The sequence below is a fragment of the Parus major genome, chromosome 14, assembly GCF_001522545.3.
Source record: "Parus major isolate Abel chromosome 14, Parus_major1.1, whole genome shotgun sequence".
In the NCBI taxonomy this organism is placed as follows: Eukaryota; Metazoa; Chordata; class Aves; order Passeriformes; family Paridae; genus Parus; species Parus major.
Window position 1 is genome coordinate 2,313,563 of NC_031783.1, and position 22,102 is coordinate 2,335,664.

Genomic DNA, 22,102 nt, shown 5'->3' on the forward strand with positions numbered 1-22,102 from the left:
AGGGAGGGGGCGCTGGGCCCTTCGCTCCCCGCCCCGAGCCCTCCTCCCTGCGGCCTGCGGCGGCCCGGCATGGGGGAGCGGGGGCGGCCGGCCGGGCACTGAGCGGCGCTGTTGGGTTCCCGTGCGGCGGAGGAGCGGGGACAGCGAGCTCGGCCCCCCCCGAGCACCCCCGGACAACGATCACCGGCTCCGCCGCTTCGGCCACCATGGCGGAGAACTTACTCGACGGGCCGCCCAACCCCAAGCGAGCCAAGCTCAACTCGCCGGGCTTCTCCGCCAGCGATAGCACAGGTAAGGCCGCGGGGGTGGGTCGGGCGGGGCTCTACGGCGGTTCTCCCCCCACACCCCCCCGCCCTTACCGCCCCGCCGGAGGGGGGGCCGGGGGGGACCGCCCGCCCTGCCGCGGTTCCTGGCGGGGCTGGGTTGGGCCTCCCGCAGTCGAAGTTACCGGGCGGGACCCGTACGCCAAGTACCGTCCCGGCTATAAATAGCGGTTGGAACGAGACGTTTTTGAGTTGGGTTTCCCTTCTATTCCTCCATCACCTTCGTTTTTAGTGCCTCGGTTTGGGTGATGGGGGTGTACAGGTGAGTGGGGTGCGGGTAGGGAAGGAGAAGGGCCAGGTTTGGGAAGCACCGACCATCCTGCTTATTGTACAATCGTGGAATGGTTCGGGTTGAAAGGGACCTTCAACCCCGTCTTGTTCCATCTCCTGCCATGGAGAACACCTTCCACTATCCCAGGTTGCTCTAAGTCCCGTCCAGCCTGGCCTTGGTCATTTCCAGGGATGGGGCAGCCACAGCTTCTCTCGGCAGCCTGTGCCAGGGCCTCATTGCCGTCAAAGGAAAGAATTTCTCCCCGATCCCGAGTCTAAATCTACCCTCCTTCAGCTTAAAGCTGAAGGTGCCTTCTTGGAAGCGTGGTTGAGGTTTCTATCTACCCCTTAAACCCCACAGATTACCCACAACTAATAGCCCTATACAGGCTTTTTCACTGTGCCCCTGTGTGTGACACACTACGGAATAAAAACTCCTTAATAGCTTCTTACTCATAGAATTATTTGGGTTAGAAAGGACCTTGAAGACCATCTGGTTCTACCCTCCAGTTAATACTTCGTGATTTTTTTCTACTTCCCAACCTGAAGTTTTAAGGCATTTGTCTTAAACTGTTTCAAGCATATTTCCTTTAAAGCCCAAACGATTTGCAGATAATAATTGAAGTTGTGGGGTTGCTCGTATGCTGAAATGCCCCGCAGCCTGGCAGTCACTGTGACTTGTCGGTGTCGTGTAGTGTCTCTGGCATGCCTTTTTCTTCAATTGTGATGGGTTTGTAGATAATAAAACACCTCAAAATGTCTCGTTTCCAGCCAGCGTGTGCCTGTTGTAAATACACACGTGTGTGCACAAGAGCATGTGTGCCTGGACCGGCCTTTCCCAGTGTTCCGACTGTTTCAATCCCTGAAAGAGTGGTTTCAGAACACAAAGTCTGTTGGACTTGAATTTCTGCTTTCACAGATTAATGAATCTTGTGGAAAGGATAGTGATAAGTTAATCGTGCTATGCCTGCTGTTTTCATAGACTGAAAAAAAATACTACTATAATTGAGCTGATAAATTCTGTGGGTTTTTTCGTCTTGCCCAATCTGCATTTGGCAACAGTTTACGGATGCTTCAGTCCTTTAGGGGCTTTTTATGGAAACCTTTACTTCCCAGCCTGCAAATAAATGAAACAAGTGAGAAAGAAACAGTATCGAATAAGAATTGTCTAGGTGAGGTCTTGTGATTGAGCCGTGTTAATCCCTTGTGTGGAAGCGCTGGAATATATGGAAGGCTGATACACCAGTTGCTGTGAAATGCTCTTTGTAACTCAGGACAAATACAGTTTACAGATCTTTAATTCTTCAGCGAGACATTTTAGACTCTCCTGGTAGCCAGTGCCTTGGTTTGTTTTTTTTTTTCCTTTCTTCTTTCTTTTTTGAAGTTCACTTGGGCTGTTCTGGAATGCTTCAGTCTTAATTACGTCCTGTTCAGCAAGTTCTCGTGTGTCTCGAGGAGCTCTGTGTGGTGCTGGATGTGTGAACTCCAGCATCTGCAGAAAGTTCTGCAGGGCTCAAGGGGCCTGGGGGTACTGGGGTGGCAAACCCCAAGGTGTATTCTGGACAAGCGTGTCCATGGAGTTCTGTCATCGTCCTGGTCTTCCATAGGCAAAAGTACCTCTGCCAAGGGTGTGGGTAATGTCTGTGCACTTAGAGAGGGTTGTTTTTAGGAAAAGCACTTCTAAGTTTGTTGCCAGCAGTTAATGCTGCTTGTTGAAGGATCGCCGAAGGTTTCTGTGCATTGTAGCAGGCAATATAAATAGTTGGAGTAGTGATTGCTGTCAAATGCCTGCTCCTGGAACTAAACCAGGCTTCTCCTTGGTGCTGGAGCTTAAATGGAAAAGTTCTGTTGCAACCTGGAGAGTGGTCTTTGTAATCAGGGCAGCCTGGGGAGATGGGTCTGAGGCTTTTGCCCTGGATGAGCTGTGAGTTGAGCAGAATTCTGTTCTGTTGAACAGAATTGTAATTGCAGTGGTTGCTCCACGCTGGTGGGTGCTGCAGCTGCCGTGAGCGGGACGTGCTTTCCCAGCCGCCGCTGCGCTGGGCCCGGCTGAACAGTTCGGCTCAAGCCTGCAAATGCTCACACCCGAGGCTCTGAAGGCAGGCCTGAACATCGGGCAGAAAGCAACTGCTCTCCTCCTTGTTTATATTTCTCTTGATGCTTTGATGCGGTGATGTTAAGCAACTCCTTTTGTCAGGGTAAGTTTTAGGTGTCTTTAATCTTTCTGATAAAAATAGCTCCTCAGCTTACCAGGGCAAAGTTTGTGCTGTTGAAATTGGTCTGCTTACCTTCTGAAAATACGGCCTTTTCTGTTAAACCTAAGCAGCTGAATCCAGTGTCTGATCTTGCAGAGATGAAAGGATAACAGAAATGGGTGCTGTGACCATCGTTAAGTTTCATGATAGTCCCATTTTGCAGTTGCCCCGCTGCTCTTTGTATCAATAAGGAAGGTTACGACTCCTGGCTGTTAACTTTGCTTGCCATTGCTGTGCTGTATTGAACGAGCTGACTCCTGTGGTAAAATGTCCGTGGGAAAGATTTTTCCTTGTCTAGCCAGGTAGGAGTAGTGCTTTTGTCTAATTACTGCTTTATTGGATACACGGGCGTTTTCAGACCTAAACATTTGTCTCCTCTGTGGCTGTTGTGAGATGTTCTCATCCAGCACCGCAGAATAAACAAGGGACTCCTACAAAAAGTAGATTTACAGTAACTTTGCTTATGGCAGTGTGTTATTTCAGTGCTGAGTGTTGTGATTGTTTTGCACATTGCTGGCATTGGTCCTTCAGCAGATATACAGAGACCTGGCAGTGGTCTTGGGCTGGTTGGGAAAAACGTGCCTGAATGGAGCAGCGGCACAGCTGGAGGTGTTCAGGGGCCCCTGGACTGTGGTCCCTTCTGCAGGTAGCTTGGTGAGGGTCTGGGTTTCACTAAAGTCGTGCTTCTGTCTGCATTCATTGTGTTCCCTGCAGCTTCTGCTGCTGTGGTGCTGCGCCAGTTCCAGAAACAACACGGCATAATCTGGGCCAGAGCAGAGGGTGTCCCTGACGGCATCAGGAGTTAACAAATTCTTAAAGTAGGTGAAGTTGGGAAGAAGGTGAGCTGGGCAGCTTCCAAAGTCCATTAGAGCTAGGTTTTTCACTTCACACTTCCTTGTGTAGGGGGTTTTGTTGATTTTTGTTTCTTTCTTCCTCCGTAAATTCTGATCCTGCCTGGATTAAGCCGTGTTGCTGCTGCTGCAAAAGCTGTGGGCCAAGCTCCCCGATAACTCCTGTTCTCTTCCTGGCCCATGGATTGGCACCCAGGGCCTGGATTTTACACTGGGGAAAGGCTGGCCCTGCTGCACGTGCCTCTGTACGTGCCGAGATAAGTAGATCTCTGGCTGACTCCCAGCCAGCCACAGAACTTCGCAGAAGGGAGTTCGTGTCGATGCGCAGCCTGATTTGATCCTGCTCTCCTGCCAAAAACCAGATAGGTGTATTGCAGTGGATTTAGGTTTTAGTTTGAAAAGAGGTGGACAAAACCAAAGTAGCTTAAGGAAAGACAGCAAGGTTTTCTAAGCTTGTGTTCACATTCTTAGCAGAGACTTCAGATGGAGTGACGTCTCGGTGATCTAAACCCAGATTTTGTTTGGGCACGTGAAAGCATTAGTGTGGATGTTTCAAAGGGTTCATTCCTGCGTGGCTGAAAAGCTTCATGGAAGCCTCTGTAATCAGTCTGCTCTTGTTTTGTATGATACCTGCAGAACTGGAGTGTCATGTGTGTGCTGTGGCAGTAAGAACCACAGTTACACACGCGCTTTCTTGTTCTCTCCCTGGAACAAGGAAAAGGATAATTAAATTAAGTGAACACACTCTCATTTATAGGCAGAAAATTTAGGGAAGAAATTCACTTTCTGAAAAGCTGTAGGTGAAGGAGTGTACGTAGTTGTAATTATTCCACGGGAATGTCCTTTTTGTTTAGTTTTTTGTTTGTTTTGTGGTACTTGTGCCCTAACTATCTGGGATGGGAAAAACGAGCTGGGATATTTCATGGCTATATTGTTTCTTGTGGAATACTTCATGGTTATATTGTTTAAAACTCATGGAACCGTGGGGGTGGTGAATGGAAGAGGCTGATGCCAAGCAAGATGTTTACTTTGAGCTAGAAGCTTGATCCAAACTGTTTTGGTTTTTTTCACCTGAAGTGACTGACCTGCATAACTTGATGCCAGCATTTGTGATCTGGGAGGACAGGAGATTTGTGAGATTAGAAATAGGCTCATTTGTAGAGTCTAGCACAGCTAATTCTTACCAGTTCCTGAGGCATTGCTGATAGCAGGGTATTGTCTACTTTCTCAATGTTTGTGGGCTTTTACAGGTTTTTCCAAGGAGTTTGACACTCATGTCTGTGTGGGATGAAAAGTTGAGCAGATGATCTGCTAGCCTGATCATATGTGACAGTCCACAGTCCTACCATTTTACCCATTCCTTTGTTTTTTGAAATCCATACTTTGAGAATTTCACTTCAAACTTATTCCCCCTCCAGTGACTTAAAGTTAACTAGGAAAATGCTGTCATGTGCTATGACATAGAGCTTCTGGAGAAGCCCTTCCAGCAGCAGGCAGGAATAGAGGCTGTGTCTTTGCTGTACTCCAGAGATCTCTTGGTAGCTTGTGAAATGATTCCCAGTTTTCTGCTGCAAATTATTCACTTTCTTTTTTGGCTGGACATTCCTTGAAGTCATCGTCCAGTGCCATTAATTATTTTTACAGCAACATGCTGTGCTTTTTTATTATACCTGCAGCTTCACATTAAAAACCCCCACATATTCTTAGTGTTTATCTTTATTAGATATTTTGCTTACTGTTGCTGCCTGCTAAGAGAGAACATGAAAAACACCTACTGACAAAATACTGCAGGTTAATGTGAAATCAGGGTGGAGGGGGTAGTTGAAAAACCCAATTTGAAAAATTCTGGGGTTTGTTCTTATGAAGTGAAAAAACATGAGATAAGTTAGAAATTTGACACTTCCACCCTAATTTGGTTTACACTTTCAAGAAATTTTGCTTTGTAAATCTTCCTTTTAACATATGTTATGTTTTCCATCTGTCTTTTCAGATGTCTAAGATGCAGAGAGAACCTAAATTGTTTATTTGGAAAACTCTTTGATAAAGATGCTTCAACAAATACTATTAAGTATTTTGCAGAATCATAAGTGTGAATTAAAAGAAAACTGCAACTTCTATTAGCAGTGATAATTATAACTCATAATTTAAATCTCTTAAAATACTCTTCCTTTCTTGCTTTCTTATTTGCTACCATCAAGAAATAAGGATCTTATTTATGACACTGGATAAATATCTTTGGTTTGCAGTTTGTTTGTGGATATATTTTTACTTATGTATCTGTAAGTCTGTAAAATAATCCTCCACTTCCCTGCTGGTCACCTTTAGTGCTGTGAAAGCTTCCTTGGGAAGACAGCATTGGGAAAAGTTGTTATTCCCTGGATGTCTGTTCCTCCCAGTCTCCTGGGCACATCATTTTCCTGCTGCAGCTGGACATGGCAGAGCCAGGAATCAGAGCTGGAGACCTTCTGCTGCAGAGTGAGAAGTAAAATGGGACATGAGATTGCAGCCCCTGTCTGTGTGTGTGTCACCAGGAGAGCACGAGCTGCTCCCTGGCTCTGCCCAGCTTTGCTAGCTGGGTTAGTGGGTGTTGCTGATGACATCACTTCTGTGTCATCTCTTGCGTAGTGTCATCTCGTGCAGAAAAGAGATGGGGAAATTACCAAGTGGCTTGAGTTGAGTAAATACTGAGTATGAGTCTGGTTTGGAATAGCTGTGAAATTTTTTCCTAAGTTCATAAGCTCCCTAAAGGAAAGTATTAATGAGAATGGTTCAAAACAGGCACATCTCACTGAAACCAGTGCTTTAAAGACTCATGAGGGAGTTGGGTTTTTTGGTATTGTCAGTTACAGTTGGAAGCTTTTTTAGCCATAAATATACAAAAATCGTTAGTTTTAAGTGCCTGTCTGCTCTTGCTTCCTCATGCATGTTTGGTTTGTTTTGGGTTGTATGTCCTTGCACAACTGAATTTGAGTTGCCAAACAGAAGACAGTTCCCTTAAATTTGGTATCAGAAATACGGAGGAAAAAGTGTCATTAAAAAGACTGGAATATATACTTTCTGCAGCTTTGATACATCACAGAGGAGACCCTAGACTTGCCTGGTACATGATAATGTTGCTTAGTTTTTTTCTCTTGTTTTACAGTATTACTTCAAGTATATATTTATATATTTCACTCTTCCAAGAATAGGCCTTTTCTGTGGTTGTGTTGGAGAAGCTGTGTTAAGGTGGGAATTTTCATAGAAAGACTCGTGTAGCTGAAGGGAGCTCCTGAGCCAGAGCTGAGCTCGAGTTCTCACCACTGACACTGTCAGTCATTGTGGGCAGCACAAGGAACTGAACACTTACAAACCTGAACCACCTGTGTTGGCAAGACATTCACTAAGAAGTCTCTGGCCAGGGAATGTCATAGCTAAAGTTTGTTTGTCAAGATAATTTGTGTCCTTGTGTGTTATGTGTCGTTCCTTTCCAGGTGGGCACTGAGGGTGGCACAGCCGTAAGAAAAGCTGTGGGTCTGGCAGCTGATGAAGTCAACTCAAGGCAGCCACAAGCAGACACTGGCTTGGTACAGACTGTGCATTTCATGCTGATTTAAGCAAGTGCCCACTATTAATTACCAGACTCTCAGATGATTCCTTTTAAAAGGGTCATTCTGAACTTAAATGTTCTGTTGGCTGTTAAATTTGAGCAAAAGGCACGGTGTGTGTGTTTGTGATAGGATGAGAAGGCAGTCTCGCTTCTGTTAATGTGCTCCAAGAACCTTAAAGTGTTTCATCTTCATCAGGATGATCTTGTGAATGAGAGGCTGATGTTCCCAGTGTGGTGTCTCCCAGTCCATAGGCAGATTGTCTTCTCTTCCTTCTGTCAGGGTTTCTCTTCTTGTGGTAAATTATAGAAAATAGTGAAGATACCTTGGGAAACAGGAGGAAGAATGATTTTGGAGAGGGGCAGAGGGAGGCGAAGGCAATCCATCATTTGCCACCTGATGCTTCTAAGAGCAGACCAGAGTGAGCACTGTTGTTGGGATGCTTCTGCCATGCACCTTGGCTTTATTCCCTTCTGGGAAGAGATCAAAGACTAGCTTCTTATCTGGGTATTTTTCGTATTTGCTTCTTTATATAAACCTTAATTCCAGATGCAAGGGCCATTTAACGTGCTCTCATATATTACTTTGTAATTGATAAGGAAACATTTGAGTAATCTGTGATTTATTCTTTATGAAAGAATTGAATAATCCCTAAATCCACCAGTTTATTTCTGAAATAAACCAGTATCTCAGGTTTTTCAAGATTTTTAACACAGGTGGTATTGTCACTATGAAAACAGCAAAAGAAAGATGGTGGAGACAACTTGGAAAGTACAGCAAGAGAGAACCTTGAGGTTATGACATCGTGATACAAAACATGGAAGGAGAGGCTGGGGAGTAAGCCTGGTGTGACCAAGGAAGAATCTCAGTTTACACTACACTCCTTTCATGGAGGTGAGGAGGAGCACAGGGACAGAACAGGTTGTTTTTCCTGTATCAGGTGGTACTTGTTATCACACCTTAGTGGTGGTATAAAGGATGTGGATATGTGCATTTTCCCATCCTGGCTCTTGTGTCTGCTGGTGGATCTGGTGTCAGGAGGTGAATCAGGAATACAGGTAGTATTGCACTAGAGGTTAGAAGAGAACTGATTTATTTTTTTTTTCATTAGTTTCATGATTTGTTTGTGTAACAAGCTTCACTTAGTTGCTGAAGTGTTCACAAAATAGATTGGGGGAGATATGAGGAGCTGTCTCTAAAATCCCAGCCACAGGGAAGCCAGAGAAGGCAAGTGTCAAACCCATTTTCAAAAAGGGTTAAAAGACAATAGTCAGCTGCAGACTGTTGAACCTCCTATCCATCACTGGGAAGGTCATGGAGGAGCTGGAATGAATTCAGTGAATCGCTGCTCAGGAGATTGGGGGCTGGAGCATGAGCCCTTTGAGAGGAGGTGAAGGGCTGGGCTGCAGACAGACCTGATGTCCCTTCCAACCTGGGTGTCTGTGGGCCTGTCAACAGGAGAGATATGTGATGATGGTTCCAATGAATGTTCTAGAGATAAGTCCCAGGGATTCCAAAAGGTGAGGTTCATATCAACATATTTGAGTTTTGACAAGTCCAGTGACTTAGGAACAAGCGACCCAGACTGTATTCCTTTCTCATCCCAAATGAAAGTAGTTTAAATGATCAGGCAGGTAGAAATTTAATTCAATATTCAAATCTCTTATTGAAGCCATAAATTGTTGAGACTCATCCAGATCCTTGATATTGGATCTCTCTTTCCTTCTCATCACCCTCCACCCAGCCATCAGGGTCTGCTTAACCCAGCCAGGTCCCTCATCACCATCATTCTCAACCTGGTTGTTAAACATGGTGTTTGGAGGAAGTGATGCTGCTCTGCTGAAAGCCAAGGTCAGATGCATGTCAGTTCCCAAGCTTTCCATGTCTTCTTAGGGAAAATCACAAATCTAAAGTTTCCTTACTGGAAATTTTAAATTTTCCATGAACACATTGTTTAATTGTTCTAAAATGTTAAATGCAATAATTGTCTTTTGTGAAACGATAAATTACAGAATCCTCAAACCTCGAAAGGAAGTTGGGATGGACATGGTAATTGCTTACTGTGCCACACAGTGTGGCTATTGAGGGGAGCTACCTGACAGTGAATTTTAGGGAATGGCTGGAGCTCTGAACTGTTGAGGCTTTGTCTGCTGGGGTCTGGCATGATTGAAAGAAGCCTTACAAAACAAAATTGGGCTCACTGAAATGTAACAGCTATGTTGGCATGAAAGAAAGGCACGGTGAAAATACTGCTTGTGTGCTGGACTTCAGTGTCTGCTCTGTGCCATGAGCAGTCAGTTTGTGACAGGAAAACTCCCAGTCACGTCTCAAGCAAAGATTATGCTGTAAAAAATGAAACTGAATTTGATAGTTCTCCTTCTGCTTGCTGAGAGATACATTTGAGATAATAAGTCACATAATGAAACACCTTAGGATGTTTGTCACCTCTCCAGGCTGAGCTGAAGGGGAAAAATGGTGACATTAAAACAAGTTAATTGATTGGATATGTATATTAGGAAAGTCTTGTGGTAACAGTCACAAGCAGTTGTACAGATGAGAATGTCCTGCCTTCAGGATGCAGCACAGTTTTGGGGTTTTTTCTTCTGAGAAGCCCTAGAAGGAAACAGAACATCTTTTTTTTTTAAATTCTGGTTGCTGAAAGTGTTGTCCAGGAAGGCAGAAAACTGACATTTAAGCTCATAAGACTGAAATTAGGAGAGAAAGTGTCTCAAGTGTGGTTATCTTCTATGTGTGAAAATAGCTGCTCAAAGAATGCAGAATGCTCAAATTGGAAGAAGAGCCCTTTGGAAAGAGTGGGGGTGTGGTTCTTGCCTAGTGCTTTTCCATGCCTTCCTTCCAGAAAACGTAATCTCTGGTTTTTTGGTGCTCTGCTGCTGTTAAGAGGACGTTTGGGTTTATGTGACAGAGGTAATGAAAGGTGTGAGGTTTAGGATCAGAAGTGCTGTGTTAGAGACAAGACACAGCGAGGTGAATCTCCACAGCCTTAATCAGCTCTGCTGCTTCCTGAGCGCTGAATTAAAGGTATGTGCTGGATGGGATTTGGGAATCTGTTCTCCTTTAAAATCCAGACCACTTTTCCTGCTCTGATGTGTGCTGGGTGCGTGGCAGGTTTGAGGATGGAGCAGGTTAAAGCTCGGTGGGACTTCTCAGCAAAGGTGTTCCCTGACCATGGCTTCAGGTAACTGCACACAAAAGCATCCCTCAGTTTTTAGCCTCTTGGTAGCTGCCTTTGAGAAACAGTTGAAGCATTGAGAATGGGATCAATTCTGTTCTTCTTGTGAGGATGGAGGGACTGCAGTTGCTTTTCATTTCTCTGTCAGTAGAAATGGGCCATGTTCATATTATGGCAGATTTTTATATGTGTGTAAATATATTTATTCTTTTTATAACTGCCAAGACAATCTCTTATCTTTATGGATTTGTTGCAGACATGCTCAAGTAGATTTTTGTTTTCTGTTGTATTTTATAACCGTTGTAAAATGTGCCTTGTGTTGCTGTTTTTAATGTGCATGACTCTGATGAAATATAAAAGAAGATGATTAATCATTGTATGAACAATTGAATTCTTGGTGAATTTTTACAGGACCATTGTGTTAAGTTGTTTACCTGCTTTTTATTTTCCTGCTGGCAGAGCTGTACATTTTCCATGTCTAACCTTAATGTACAGCCTTCTTACAGGAGCTTAGGAGTGGTAGATTATTTCAGGTTTAAAGTGGCAGTGTTCCCAAATGCTTTCTTCACTCTTTTTTTTGTAAACTGCAAAAACATTTCCAGTTCTTGGCTCTGGCAAGACTGAGAGAGTCCAGCCAGCCAAGCAAAAAAACAAATCGAGCATTTATACTCCAGCATCCCATTTTGAAATACAGCTGGAAAAAACTACTCTTTAAGCCACAGCAACATCTTCCCTCTTCATATTCTGTCTCTTCTTCTGTGCCCCTGTCCCTGAACCCACATATTGTCCATGAAATATTAACAATTTTGCTGCAAAAAGCTTGGAAGAACACCTTTCTGTGGGATTCACAGAAGTTGTGTGAACAAACACTGTAAACTTTGAACTTGGGGAATGCTGGGGTGCTGAGAGCAGTTTTAACAAAGCCAAAGCCTCAGCCCTGGCCCTCTGTCTCACCCTCGGTGATGGGCAGGCAGATGGCTTTGGTCAGGCTCCAGCTCCTGCCAGTGACAGAGCTTCCCAGAGCTTCCCAGCATTCCAGGCTGAAATAGGGAAATCTTGGAAGAGGGAAAGTCGAGCTAAAAAGAAGTGGCAGAGTGCAGCATGGTCAGTGTGGAGTAGTTGTGTGGGAAAGAGGAGAGATGAAGCGATCATGGAGTCAAAGGTACACCAGGAATTTTTCTAGAAGACAAGCAAGAAAGATAAACTCAAGACCTGAAGGAAAAGGCAGCAAGTAAGGGAAATTAAAAATACTTGAATGAATCTTGCTGAATGAAATGTTAGCTTTTCCTTGCCTGCTTAGAAAGGATCAGGGGCTCTGTTTTGAGCAGGGTGTATTTGTCACGGCAGACATCGTGCAGTCCTGGAAGGATTATTGACTCCAATAGGTGATGGTGGCAGGGTGTGATTCCCTGAAGGAGGTGGTGTTTTGAGTGCCTCAAACCAGCCAGAATTTAATGTTTTTGTCTTTGCTTACCGTGCCTGTTGGTGTAATTCACTAGTCATTGCAAGTCTGGCCATTTCTATTAGTTTTTCTTCAGTTAGGTTGAATTGGAAATGCACATGCTGATGAAATGCATGATATTAAAATGTACTGAGATGGCTTGGTGATGCATCTGTGCTTTGTGAAACAGTTTATGTGTTGCTTGAGGTTTGTTGTTTCTTTCCAATGTACCATCTTATATCATTTTTTCAGCCTGGGTCTTGCACCAACTTTTTGTGCTTGAAGTGCGAATTAAACTTTAAAACAATAAGCTTTTGGAATGTCCTTCTGTAGTAAAGAGCTCTTGCTTGCTCTAACCTGGAAAAAATGTGGTTTGTTGCTCAGTGTGAAGGACTGAGGTTTGTCAGGGCTGCCTTGGGGGACAAAATAAAGTTTTCACACATTTATGTTACATTGAGAGATGATTGTTCACATCCTTGGACTGGAAAACTCTTCCAAGATGTGTTGCATGTTTGAACAGCTACTCTGGTGCATTGAGGCTGGTCTGCCTAGATATTTATAGATATTAATGTATGTGCCTGTCCTTAAGTCTTCAAATATGTAACTTTTGTGGAAGTACCTATAGACAGTGAAATAACAGTCTGGTTTTTAGTTACATACTAAAATAATCTTGTTACACAGATGCTGCTTCTGATGTGCAATAAAATATTTTAGTGAACCTGAATTGGTCCTTTAAAGGAAAAAAAAAGAAAAAAAAAGCCCCACCACTTTTTTATTAGTCTGGATGTTGCAGCCAGGCAGAGCTGTTCCTTCAAGTGGCTTAATGAAGATTTGATTGATTTATTTTGCTCATCTGGAGAGTGTGTGGATTACCTCTGTCAATATTGGGCATGATAAATGAGGGCTGGGCACTTACAGAGCAATTTGAATTATTTGAGCTGTTCAGGAATCGAGCAGTGACTCGATTCAAGAGGCATTACAAGGAGAAAATGCTGAGTGCCTTTTGGGATCTTCTGAGGTAGAAGATCATGGTGCAAATCAATAAGTAGATACTGATCCTAAATGTCTTTATATGTGAGACTGGGACCAAACTGCTGGGGAAATCACTGCTCTTTGGTGAAGTTTTGAAGCAGTGCTGGAAGATGTTCTCTGGTCATGTGCACACATAAATGACAGGGTTGAGGTAGAATTGGTGGGTGAAATGTGGTGGCTTGGGATTACAGAGGAGGTTGGAAAAGGTGATGTAATTGCTCTTTTGGGAGAGTAAATCAATAGGAAAAAAAAATCTGTTTTTATTTCTGCCTTCATCTTTTAGCCGAAACAAGGCAAATTTAAACGTTAGATTAGATCATTGTATTCATGCCACTTTAGTTTTTTAAAGCTTTGTTTTGCCAAAATTCCTGCCAGAAAACCTGTTTATTGGCCAGTGCTGTAGCCTGCATGGTTGTGTGTGCACAGTGTGTGATGACTGTGCTCAGAAAGGCTCTGGAGTTCATATCACAGGGACCCTCACTCACTTCTTGGTCTTGGGCAAAGACATCCTGAATGCCTGTCATTGTTAACACTAGTACAAAGTAGAAGAGATTTTAGCTACTCATTTGTTATGTTTTCTCACCCACGTTTCTGTTTTAACTTGTAGATTTCGGATCTTTGTTTGACTTGGAAAATGATCTTCCTGATGAGCTGATCCCCAATGGCGAGTTGGGCCTTTTAAACAGCAGTGGGAACCTCGTTCCAGATGCAGCTTCCAAACACAAACAACTTTCTGAACTTCTGAGGGGAAGCAGCGGCTCTTCCTTAAACCCAGGAATTGGCAATGTGAACTCGAGCAGCCCCGTGCAGCAGGGAGTTGGTGGTCAGGTCCAAGGGCAGCCGAACAGCGCGAACATCGGGAATCTGGGTGCAATGGGTAAGAGCCCGCTGAACCCGGGAGACTCCTCTGCTCCAGGCCTGGCCAAGCAAGCAGCCAGCACTTCTGGACCTACCACACCTGCATCCCAAACTCTGAACTCTCAAGCACAAAAACAAGTGGGAATGGTGACGAGCAGCCCTGCAACATCACAGACTGGACCTGGGATATGTATGAATACTAATTTCAGTCAGACACACCAGAGCCTTCTCAACAGTAATTCTGGTCACAGTTTAATGAATCAGCCTCAGCAAGGACAAGGGCAGGTAATGAATGGATCTCTTGGGGCAGCTGGAAGAGGAAGGGGAGCAGGAATGCAATATTCTGCCCCTGCCATGCAGGGGAATGCAGGCAGTGTGCTGGCAGAGACTTTAACCCAAGTATCTCCACAGATGGCTGGGCACACCGGGCTGAACACAGCACAGACAGGAGCAATTACTAAAGTATGTACATGCCATTTACTGTATTCTATTTATTGCACTTGCTTTTCTCCATACAGGTGTTTAGGAAACACAGTAGATCCTTTTCTGGGACAGAACTAAAGGATTTGCTTTCTTGAGTCTGTAGTTACCCATTTCAGTCACCAGCGATAGTGTGAAAAGGAGATAATTGAAGCAGTACTTCTCATGTAATGAAAAATGAAAGCACTTGTTGAAAAAGACATCCTCGAAGCTAAAAGTTGGAGTGTATCTTAGCAGGGTGAATTAGAAAAGAGTAGCATGATCCTGCAGAAAGGAAGCAGATGATTTCTCATGTGCAGGATCTCAATTTAGCTGCCAGACAACGCCATCTTCTAAAGCAATGTGAACACTTGGAGATTGAAGGGAAAGGTGTAGCAATTGCTCTTCTTGTCAAGGACCACTGTCAGCAGCTGTGCAGTGCATGTTTTTTAAATATGGAGGAACTGATCTGGAAACATCAAATTTCACATAGATTGCCAAGCTAATGCAGTCTGTGAAAGGGAAGGGCAAGAGCCTAATTTGGTGGCCACTGTGGATCAGGGCAGGGAATATATACTTGCAAGTACCTGCCTCTGTCAGGGGACACTGCTCTGGTTCCCTGTTTGATCCAGTTGCTGCTTTCTAGTTCTTTGTTTTCCAGGTGTGAGCTTAGAGCAGTGTTTCAACTGCTGCTCCTCCTGCCATCTCTTGTCTGGGTTCTTTTGGTACGGTTCCTTCATGATATTTTGATGGCAAACCCACCATGTTCTGATATGTAGAAAAAGGTCAATTTTTATCTCTGATATTTTAACTATTCATACATTGGTAGCTGTTGTCACTGTAGTTTATTCACATGTAAATGTTAATTCATTGATATGTTAGTAATTGTGGAAAAGTCTCATTGTCTGACATGAAAGTGTGTGTCCTGTACTCTGAAGAGGTGCTCACATCATTATGGAGTGCTGTATAGTTAATTTTAAATTTTTTTAAATAAAAACCATAAAAAGCAATCTCTCTGCAGTGAAGAGATGCTTCTACTTAAAGAAGAAATACTTGTGTTATGAGTGAAGGTCAGAGCATTTGAAAGTTGACATAACTGTTTTGGAGGCTGGAGACAGCTAATTTTGTTTTGTGGAAGCTGATTGGTCTGCACTGAAAGAGAGTCAGCTTATCTTTCTTTTGTTTTCCTTTGAAATTTGTGGGAACAGCGAGGAATTCTATTTATCTGGCTTATTTCTGTGAACTTACAGATACCTAAGTTTTTGGGAGTAGATTTTTCTTAGTCACTACTCAGTTTTATGTGAAACTACTGATTTTTCTATGTGAACCAACTGAAGTAGAATTACCCCAAAGCAAAGGACTTGCTGACAGAGTCTGTGTGAGCCTGTGGGGGAGGTTCTGTGAGGTCTTGATTTATTTTAAACAAACCCACCTCTGGTAAAGAACAGGCCAGATCTCAGACAAATTCCTGATTTCAAGGACTTCAGGCTTAGCCTAAATGGATTCACCAGCCTGGGAAGGGGATCCAGGCTGCCTCAGTTTACGGACATGCAAGAAGAAAAGTAAAGTTGGTTTGAGCAAGGAATACATTGGAAAAGAATAGTGAAAGGACTGTTTTATGACAGAGTCTAAGTGATAAAATGGTGCATCTTTGAAGGTGCACTTAAAAGAAAATAATTTTTAAAACTTGGCTAAGTAAAACAGGAAAACTTGTGTTTTCCAGGGCTTCATATCTTGTTGAATAAGATAAGCTTAAAAGCATTGTGTTTCCTTAAAAAAATTTACTTTATATACATCTTGTTTTTATCTTAGTAAAGAGAGCAGGTGAGCTCAGTGTTTTACACAAAGATTTTGTGTTTCCATTTTGGAGCACATACTTGCTTCCTGAATTTTCTTGTGCCAAGCAGCAGTATTCTCTATTTTTGCCATTTTCCTTAGTGGCCATTTGAGGATTGGTATCCTTTTCCAGTCTCTCCCCCATCCCCCAGTTTATTTTCCTAATAGGATTATCAGCTATGATTGTGTGTTAGCTTTTTCTTATTGATGCTCCAGGAAAGCTTTTAAGAAAAGTAAAGAAACACTTCAGTGAGTTTGTCTCTTCTTCTGAATCTGAAATTTCTGTTGAAGGAAAATGTGGGTTAGTTTGTTTTTTTTCCTCCTGAATCCCTGGTGTTTACCACTTAATGTGTACAGTTTAAAACATTTAAAGAGCTGCAATAAAAGTGGGGAGGCAGCTGATCTACCTAATAGTGAAGTGCCCAACTTGACTCAAAGGTTTAAAATGTAGCTGCTATCCTGCTTGAAGAACTGTATCAAGGCTGGAAGGAAATTCTCTAGCTGATGACTGTAGCAGTATCCTAAGGGAAGGAAGGAGCTGTGGAATACAAATGCAGAAAAAATACCTAAAATAACATTTTAAAGCAGTATCTTCCAATTACATTAAAATAAGTGATGTGCATCTCTGACTAACATTGTTCAAGCACAGCTCAGTAGCCCATTTTTGTCAATTCAGTGTGTTTATATGCACTGTGAGGAACTCATGACCCTTTATGGTTTGGGGCCAGTTTTGTTGGGCAAGACCTTGCTTCTGTGGTGGTTGGTTCTAATCCTTTTTTAGTATGTGACTAATCAATCCATTTCTTTTTCTGGTTTTATTTCTTGTGGTGTGTTTATATAAGCATTCTTTCTATTAAGAGAAAAAGAAGGAAAAATATCCAGAATCTGATCCCTTCACCTGATCTCAGAAATTGTGAGGATTCATTTCATCTTGATCATCATCAGTCATGATTGTTAATTTTGGCCTGGACTTGCTATTTTAAGGCAGATCTGAGCAGAATGACTGAAGCTCATGTTCCTGTGCTTGCATGAGCCAAAGGTGGGGATAAACCTTACCCCTAACCTGTTCAAGGAGGAGTGGAAAATAACTAATTCCCAGTGCTAGAGGTCAAGAGGGTGCTGATATCGAGACAAAAGAACATTCCATTGGCAGGGAGAGATTAAAGTAGAATACTTCCTCAATCTATAGAGATGTGAGCAAAGATATCATAGATTTCACATGATTCTCCCAAAGATGGGTGATTTTGACTTACTGAGATACCTGGAAACCTCTGAGAAAACTTCTTTTCTGTGATACTGTGTGTATCTCTCTGATCCCTTCCTTGCCATCATCCTTTACTGTAACAATTTTGCTTGCAATTGTGGCATTGTGGCCCTGTTTTCTTGGAAGATGCTACAAGGAGAGTTTTTATTGGACTGGGTTGAGGTTCCTTAGGGAAGACAGCTTTAAAGAGGAAAGGATTTGTCTTTGAACAATTATTGCTTGATGGGAGTAGAGGAATAGATCATCTTGTCACAGTCATTTCCAACAGTAATAAATTGCCCTTTTGTGTTGTATTATGTTTTTTGTCAAGTCCATTAAGTCCAAAAATTGTGTTCAGACCATCTAGAACATCTTGTTAGAGGTGTTTTTTTAAGATTGTTGGATGTGATAAGCATTAGCAAAGCTCAGCAGATGGTCAGTGCTTCCATAGGAATGAGCACTTCATTGCAGACGTGCTCGTGCCTAACGCTCTCCTGAGCTGTGGGAGCTCATCTTTTCCAGGTGAAGGAGATGAAACCTTCCTGTTCTTTGTGGCTCGCAAGGGCTTGAAGCTGTGTTTCTGTCGATGAGTTGTTAGAGTCTCTTGCTGAGATGCATTCCCCATGTCCCAGTACAGCTGTCAAAGCCTGTGGAAGGTTAGAAGATGTTGGGAAGCTCTCATTTTTTTTTTGTATGGTTCTCAGGCTTCTTTTTTGCCCAGTGTTAAGAGTTTTAGACAGTGATTCCTCTAACTGGTGCTTCTGCTCTTTCCCTTAAGAAGTTGTAAAGTCCCATTCAGATGAGAGGACTCTTGAATGTTTTCTTTTCCATGTGTTTCCAAACTATAATGCCATCTCACACAATTTTGTAAAAGGAATCACCTTTTTTTCTTCAGTAGCTTCAGAGTCCTATCACTCCAGCAAGGACATTCTGGTACCCAGCAGCAGAAATTAAGGAAAAAATCTGGAGTTGTGCATGATTGAGAATCTGCAGAAGGTATTGCTGTTAAGCTGCAGTGAAGATACAGTTTGATGTATCTTCACTGCAGCTTAAAATCCTTTCAAAGTATTTTTCTTTATAGAACCATTAAACCTACCCCAAGTTCAGCTTTCCTTCTGAAAGGCAGGCACAGTTTTTTCAAACATTATTGGTCTTTGTATGCCTCAGAAAAAGATTAAATTATTTGATCAGATTCAGTCTATAAAGAGATGAAGAGAAAATGGTGGCTTATTTTCATACCTTGTTATGGGGTTTACAACATTAATGGTTATTTGGGGGATTTTTGGGATGCCTTTTTGAAGAATGAGGATTTTGAGTAATTTTAGTCTACCTATTTTGAAAACTCTGAAAGAAATTACTTATATTGATATGAAATAGAACCTATGTGCAAGAAGAAACTGAGAAAAGCTGATCTGGCTGGCAGATCTTCCAGTTCAGCATTCCAGGAGGTAACAGGGAGTTCATATACAGAGAACCAAGTGCTGTGTGCAAGTGATGAGTTTTCCTTACTTCTGTGTATGTATTTAAGCCCCACTGGAAGTTGGTACCAGCAGTGGGATTGGCATCAAAACCTGAACAGACTCAAAACAATCACTAACTGTGCAAAACTAGATCTGTTCTGCTGGATTTTTGCCTATGAGTGCAGAACAGTTTTTTCCTCTAAATGGTATTGGCCTAATTTGTTTGGACAGTGCATGTTTTCAACTTTATTTCAGTTGGAATAGCCACATGGTAATGTTTGCTGCAGCAAGAGTAGGTTCAGATTAAAGAGGAGGAGGAACTCTTCCCAGAAGTGAACTTCAGAAACCAGTAAAACCATTTTTTATTTTTACCAAGAGAATAACCCGTTGTCTCAGGGCTTTTTAATGTTGAGCTATACAAGAAGTGAATTCTGTCATTGTTGTTTCCAGGCAGGGTGTCTGTCTAATACATGTGCCTTGGACAAGCACATTCACAGTTTTGCTCCCTGTGCTGTTCACTGAGTGGTGTTTTGATGTTGGAAATTAATCTTGAGTAAATGAAATACAATAATGAGCTGTGTTAAAGAGCAAGACTTCCATAGTGTATGTGGTTATGTTATTTGTCTCGGTGTTGTGAGGCAACTGTGGTAAGGAAAATTAGTGATGAGAAAAAAATTAAGCCAACTATTTATTTAAACAGATCCCCCAGTTGCTCTTGCTGAGTACCAGATTTAGATATGCTTGCTGATTGTGAATTAAGTCAGCTGAAGATGTTCTCATTCCTTTGCAGTTCTGTGTGTTTTAGCAAACTGCTGGTGCTGTTTGTTTCTGTGGTGGCTCTCAATCTGTCTGAATTCTGCCTGAATTGTTTTAACATGACTTGCAGTTAATTTGCTTCTCATCCACGGAGCTGTCCGTGCTCGGCTGCCAAGCTGCCTGTCTCCTAGCAGACCATGCCTCTGGCAAACACCAGTAGCCAGTCCAAATCATATCCCAGACACTGCTGGTTCCCAGTTCCAGGGGACTCCTAATAACATTACAGACTTGACCATAGTTTCTCCATTCTCTGATGAATAAGGAGCACTGAAACAGCATTTTTACTGCAGAGAGACATATGTGTTTTTGTAATAATAAAACAGAAGAAGGCTATAAATACAGAGAAACACATAATAGCAAAACTCACTGACTCGTAGTAAAATGAAAGTCTCTGAGGCAGTTTTGTTTTGAAACATGACCGTGGAAAGTGGTGCTCCACAGATGAGTTTGCTGATACGTCAAAGAGATTTAGTGACTTAAAAAGCGTACTTCCCACAACTGCTACTCCTGGCACCTGAAATTGAGTTGTTTCCTGTTTCTAGTACATGAGTTAAGTCTTGTTTGCAGTTGTGCAATGTCATTGAAGATCTTTGCAGCGATAGGCACTTGGCTGGGGCTCATGCAGGTGTCAAGGTTCAGTTTGGCTCCAGGGCTGCGAGAAACAGAGCACTTGGCCTTGGTGGGGACACAGCTCAGTTTCCTCTCCTCCTGCTTCACACCCAAAAGCCTCTCTGTGCACTTGCACTGGCTTATCAGCCAGCTGACAAAAATTAAGTGTTACTGGATCTCTTCAGAGCAGAATTGTGCCATTATCTTCTACTGTGATAACACACCATGAACATTAAGCTTTTTGTCACTAACCATCAATTATATTAGTTAGAGTCTTGTAATGCTTCATTTTTTGTTGTTAGAGTGGGGTTTATTTCTAAGAAGTTTATCTGAAAGAAGGTTTTGGGAGTGAAACTAACAGATCCACCAGTTCCTTTGGAAGCCATTGATTAAAAGCAAGATTTACAGTGTTGTTTCAGGTTAGTCAAAATGACACAAACTCCCAGGTCCTTACTGATAGATGTAACTGAGATGACGTCTATCTAGTTTTCAGACTGCTTTCACATATCTTCCTGCTGCTGTTTGTAGTTTGGGTTTTTTAATAGCCAGGTAAAAAATGACTCAGATGTTGGGAGGGAGGAAAACCTGCCAAGTGAAATGTTGGTGTGTAGAAGTTACGAAATGCCTCGTTCCTTCAATCAGAAGGAAATGTCTTTGTCACAGTAATTTTCTTAATAGACTCTAATCATGCATGTAGATGTGATTTCACAGGAGCCTTTCTGATTAAAAGACCTTTTAGCAGGTCTCAAAACTTGCCCTTACTTAAAAGATAAACTTAATATTTGTGCTTGACAGTGAGCTGTGATTATATTGGGAATCCTGTAATTGGAAGGACGTGCAGAAATGTGTCAAAGCAGGCAGTGTTATGGTCTGGAAACTAAATGTTGGTGGTCTGTTTCTTTAGAAAAGAGGCAGTGCAGGAAACTTGGAAGATTACATAGAGCCTGATAAACTGTGTCAGCCTTCCTGAGAAATGGATCAGGAGTGGAAGCAGTGAGAGGAGGTGATTCTCCTTTTGCAGCTTCCACAAGTGAAAAACACTTTGTTGCAGGAAAACAGGACACTTCAACCATCAGGCAAAAAATAAGATTGTGTTGGAAAGTTGCACTTTGGAATTTTGAAGTTCACTCATTTCCATAGGGGGTTAAAATTCCAGTACAAGAGGCTACTACACAAAGCATCCCCAAATCTACTTTTTAGTGGGAAGATGATTCTTTAAACTAGAAAAGGTGTTTCAATACACATTTTCCCTCCATATGTCAAAACATAAACTAGCAGAATTGCTAGTTTACTCTGCAAGGCTGAGTATAAGGAATGCAGGATTTAATGGCATTTTCCTTTCTTCTTGTGAATGTTTGGAGGAAATTCCTGTTGGTTTTTGTTTGGAAGCTGAAGTTCATTTGTGTGTGGCATCAGTTTGCTGTAACCGTGTCCATGGGCTGTAAATAGTACGTGCTTATTTCTCCTCCTCATCCTCCTCCTTCTTGCTATTACAGTAAAGAGTATTTTTATTTACTCCAGAAATTACTGTGACTGTGAAGTGGCACACTAAGCTTGCTTGTATTTTAACTGTTTGTGTGTAATCTGAGCAATGGCTTTAATTCTAAAGCCAAGAATACTTTGCAGAATTGAGATTTAGATGAATAACGACTTGAGATGATTTTTGAACTCCTGGTGCCACAGAAACTACCTGTAAATAGGACCTAGAAATGTCTGTGCTTACATGTTCTGAAAATTCTCAAATCCCAAGGTGATGGACATGTTCTTTAGTACCTATGTACAAAATCTTATTTGAGTTTGGGAAATAACAGTGTCCTGTGCCCTAAAAAGGGTTCAACAGTGCCTTTGTTTTAGAATGAATCATAATGAAAA

The 22,102-nt window shown here is 42.4% G+C and overlaps 1 protein-coding gene across 7 annotated transcripts in view; it reads left to right on the forward strand.

The window, feature by feature from the left end:
* Positions 1–6: 6 nt before the first annotated feature.
* CREBBP (CREB binding protein) overlaps positions 7–22,102 on the forward strand; it is a 95,230-nt gene continuing 73,134 nt past the window's right edge. For 6 of the 7 annotated variants that reach the window (XM_015642873.3, XM_015642880.3, XM_015642875.3 and 3 more), the window contains exons 1-2: positions 7–291; positions 13,557–14,269. In XM_015642873.3, the coding sequence (XP_015498359.1) occupies positions 207–291; positions 13,557–14,269 (798 nt within the window). In that variant the 5' untranslated portion in view covers positions 7–206. The remainder of the gene's footprint in view (positions 292–13,556; positions 14,270–22,102) is intronic. The other variant, XM_015642879.3, reaches the window with a different exon arrangement.